This window comes from Arachis ipaensis, chromosome B03 (genome assembly GCF_000816755.2).
Source record: "Arachis ipaensis cultivar K30076 chromosome B03, Araip1.1, whole genome shotgun sequence".
Lineage (NCBI taxonomy): Eukaryota > Viridiplantae > Streptophyta > Magnoliopsida > Fabales > Fabaceae > Arachis > Arachis ipaensis.
Window position 1 is genome coordinate 119,871,441 of NC_029787.2, and position 4,432 is coordinate 119,875,872.

General features: G+C 37.9%; 1 protein-coding gene across 2 annotated transcripts; it reads right to left on the reverse strand.

The window, feature by feature from the left end:
• Positions 1,366-4,369, reverse strand: LOC107631007 (protein RTF1 homolog). 2 transcript variants are annotated; one of them, XM_016334312.2, is made up of 2 exons: positions 4,004-4,369; positions 1,366-3,585 (listed from the first exon to the last, which is right to left on the reverse strand). In XM_016334312.2, exon 2 carries the CDS (start codon positions 3,554-3,556, stop codon positions 1,604-1,606), a length of 1,953 nt encoding a protein of 650 aa, XP_016189798.1. In that variant the 5' UTR covers positions 3,557-3,585; positions 4,004-4,369; the 3' UTR covers positions 1,366-1,603. The 2 variants fall into 2 exon arrangements, with proteins under 2 accessions (XP_016189798.1, XP_020975114.1); XM_021119455.1 differs by having other exon boundaries at positions 3,904-4,011.

Below are 4,432 nucleotides of genomic sequence, written 5' to 3' on the forward strand. Positions count from 1 at the left end.
ACAATGAATGTGTAAAAGAATGTGAAGCGAATCCGTACGGGCAAGATTTCTGTCAAGAAAAATGTTGTCCTCCTCATTCTCCCTTTGAAAAATGCACCCGTAATTGTGTACATTTCTCACATGGTATACATACATCAAAGTGATGAAACTCTTAGTCATTATCATCATTATTATTATTCTAAAACTTTTATTCTTTAAGAGGATCGAATAAACATAAAATATTTACTTTCATACTCCCATAAACACTTCTACATGTATTTATACTTCTAGAAGCACTCTTGGAATACATTTGTTTACAAAATCTAATTATTGATTTTGTTGATAATATAATGATTCGATCTTGTAAATAATTTCCGTCCAATAAAATAAGATATAACTTTTTAAGGTCTAATTATGTTTTTTTATGTTACAGGTGGAGTTTATGGGAAGAGATCATGGGATCTTTGCCAGAAAAAGTGCAAGACACTGCTCAACTTGTAATAGATCATTGGTGGAATGTATTCCTCAATATGTGACTCAAATAAAATATATATTTTCCATTCAGAGCGTTAGTTATTATTATTATTATTATAGTTATCCTTATAAGCATATACTTTTTATGCCTCGATAACATCTATTCATGGAATATGTGTAAACTCTCAACTTTGAATTATATTTGCAAGCAGAAATAGTGACATGTGCAAATCAATTACCGGATTCAACTTGCCAATAAACGATACTAAGCTGGAGTATTTGTAAACAGAAGATTGGGCTATTAAATTTGTAATCAAAGAGCTATTTTTGTAATTATTAGTTGTGATCAAATTAGCATTAGTAAATAAACAATTTAATCTTGTTGGAACAAAGTTTGTTCCTTTCTCCAGAGATGCGATTCTGTTGTTTGGTCCATTGCAAGGGACATCGCTGTTTAGTCTGTATGCATGACCAAACTCTATTGGTATACTCATCGTATTGATATTTCATTATTATAAGAGAAGATAAATTATATTCATTTTTATCCCTAATATTAGACCTCATTTTAGTTTGGATTCATGTATAAAATACCCAGATACGATCAATTAAGAGTTCATATTTGTATTGTATTAAATAATTTTGTTTTCTGCATGTTTTAGAAAGGTTAAAAGTAGTGCTATATGTTTCTATTGTGTTTTGGAAGTGCTACTTACTTAGAATCTTCTTTTAATTTTTGTTTTATAAAGGTATCATTCGAAATAATTTAGGTATGAATTGAACTTTATATATTTTGTATCAGTATGAGATCAAATATACTGATGTAGTTACTATATATTTGCATTGCCGCGAGTGCATCCTGCAACCACAATATCCTAAACAAGAAAACTGAGAGTAAGAAAATTTAAAAGATGGTTAAGATTCAACAAACGTATTTATTATTTTAAATAAACACTTTCTCACAAAACCTGATTTTTCTGTGCAATTCATCATTTAATCTGTCTTTAACTAAGAAATTATCAAATTTCGTTTAGGCACTTTCATGTGAAGTTCAATTAAAATAGTAAAGACACAGCATTATTGGAGTCAATACAAACCATCCATGGCTTTATGGCACCGTGGAACTTACCTCACTGGCATAATACTTAAAAGGTCAAAGAAGTCCTCTCCTCCTTTTGTAATCGCTCACCGTCAGTGTTAGCGCATGCCTCCGGCCGTCATTTTCCAGGACTCGAAATCCAACGCTAGCTTCAATTCTTTGTTTTCTTGCCATGAATCCTGCCTGAGCTCCTTGAGCTCCACCAAACTTTTGAAGCAATGCTAAAGAGATTGGAAGCTCAAAATTGTGCAGCACATTCGACGATGTCCCTTGATCCACCGGAGCACTTGTGTCCACCAACTTCCCTGCATCAGCAGCCGCTTCCAAGGCTGCAGCAGTAGCCACCATGCCCGCTGCTCCATTGCTACCTGCACCAGCCACTACGCCATTGGCACTATCATTTCCAGCCTCAGCCTTTTCACCTGGTTTCGAAGCGTAGTAGTTCCTTGATCTAGTCCATCTCCTTGAGAACGGATCATAGCCTGCCTCCCCTGCTCTCAATCCTGTATTCACCGGCTTCAACTCGGAAGCATTCTTGAAATTCTCAAACCTGTTTTTTCTGTTCATCTCAGCCAGCCTCAGAGCCTTGGTATCCTTCACCTTTGATTTCCTGGATGCCTCTAATTCTTGCAGCCTTTTCTTGATCCTCTCCACTTCCGTTTCATCATTCTTACTTTGTGCTATTTCCATTTCCCTCCTCAGCCGGTCCTTCTCCGCCGCAACATTCAGTGGTCTTGCTGTGGCTGATTTTTTCTCCTGTAACATTTGCTTCACAGTAGCAGCTGAGTAGACAAATGTGAGGGCCTTTTGTATGGCTTGTTTTTTGTCCAAGATATCTTGTTTCGTTGGCATCCGGCCACCGCTTCGATCAACTTCCTTAATCCACTGTTTGAACTCCTCTTCAAGCGGACCAGAGTCACTAACCATAGCCATTTGCCACCTAGCAGCTGAACTTTCGTTCCCCCAAACAACATTCAAATACTTGTGCGTAATTTTGTTCTCCAATTTATAGTGTCTATCTGGTTCTGAAGCATCGACATTTTTCACCATGCAGAGCCTGTAGATAGGTCCAGTTTTTGATCTACCAATTCCAACTCTTACAAAGCAACCAACTATTAACTCCTCAAAGAAAGGCTCCATAAACCATCTTGCAAGTTTCGACCTGCGAATAGTTATTTCCTTTATATCCTGAAATGATAGCCCATCGGAACCTGCCAACGCCCTATCATCATCACTGTCACCGATTCCTCCATCACCAGTTGAACCTTCATCATCACTGTGAGACCTACTTTCACTATCACTATGGCTTGAACTGCTGAGACTTGCTGCAGTGAAAGCTTTGCGCTTTGGTGGAGTAAAATGCTGGGAGCCTGAAACTCTTGATGCCTCCCTCAATCTGCGGTGAGCTTCTGGATCTTGCTGCTTCAATCTCTTAGCACGCAATTCATTCAATGCATCATTCTTGGCTGCCCTGTCAGCAGATCTGGCTGCTGCTCGCATTCGCGACGATGACAACGGTGGAGATTGCTTTCTAGGAACTGTTATCTTTCCTTTAATATCACGCTTGGATGCTATCTTCCCCAATAAATTCTTGTCATCCTTTTTGGTGGCCCTATCTGACAAGATCATCTCTCTTTGAAGTTCAGTCATCTCAGAAAGCTTGCGTCTATCATCTTCATCCTTGTAGAGATCATCACCAATGTTGGATTCATCACTGCTTTCGCCTGGGCGATCACTGTGACCATCATCTTCTTGTTCTTCTTGACTTCCCATATCTTCCTCTCTTTCTGCTGGATCCAATCTCTTCTTCAGAGGAACTTGTGATGCAGAGGGCTTTCTGTTGCCATAATTAAGCTCATCATCAGAATCATCTTCCCTCGAATCACTCCCTCCATCCGAATAAGAACCCTCTTGCGCCCTCCTCGACGATGGCAGAGAATGTCGGCTTCTCCCTCCATTACCAGTTCTTCCTGCAGCCTCCAATAGCAAATTTTCTAAATCCGCCATAATTTCACCAATCCAACTTCAAATGTATCCTGTATACATCACAAATTGTCTTTAACACAATCTAATTCCGCAGCTTCAAACAAAATCATAGACAAGTACACACACAATAAATTTCAGTGTAGCCTTGAAAATATAAGATTGATCAGGATAACAAATCCAGTTCTCAGAAAATTGAGAAAAACGTTATAAACAAAATCAATAAGCATAAGCACAGAACTGTTCCCTGGTCTAAATTTGTAAAGCAAATTCATTTCTTTCCTACTTCCTACAACAGTCAAATCATACGCTCATCAAAAACATTCATGAGGAAGCTGCAAAATAATCAAATCCGGAAATCAAAGTCAAACCAGGGTTAGAGAGAGAGAAGCAGCAAGATCTGGGTAGGTACTGGAATCAATAATTTTCTCTTTTTTTTTTCGAATGAAGTTGATAGATCAAGAAGCTTACTAGTAAGGAAGGATGGTAGGTGAGGCGAATTTGATCCCAACCTTGGGGGTATGCAAGATGATGAAGTCAGCTCCAGAGTCAAAATTGAGGACTAGTAGCGTTGTTTGATTGATGATTGATGACAGTTAAAGGAAGATTACAAAGTTTGGGATCATGTGTTGTTACAACTATAATAATTAATAAGGAAACTTACTAGGAAGGAAAAACTATAATAATTCCATTAAAAGCAGAGAAACAGAGAAAGAGAGTAGAGATGACAAAAGCTATTGGTTATGGCATCTGACGAGGAAACTACTATAGATTCTTCTATGCCAATAAATTTACCGCATCATATTTGACTATACATTTCATATATATAAATACACTCTTTTACTTTCGTTCGGGGTTGGAAGCTTCCTCTCTAAGCGCCTCATTTCTTTTTTCTTTCTT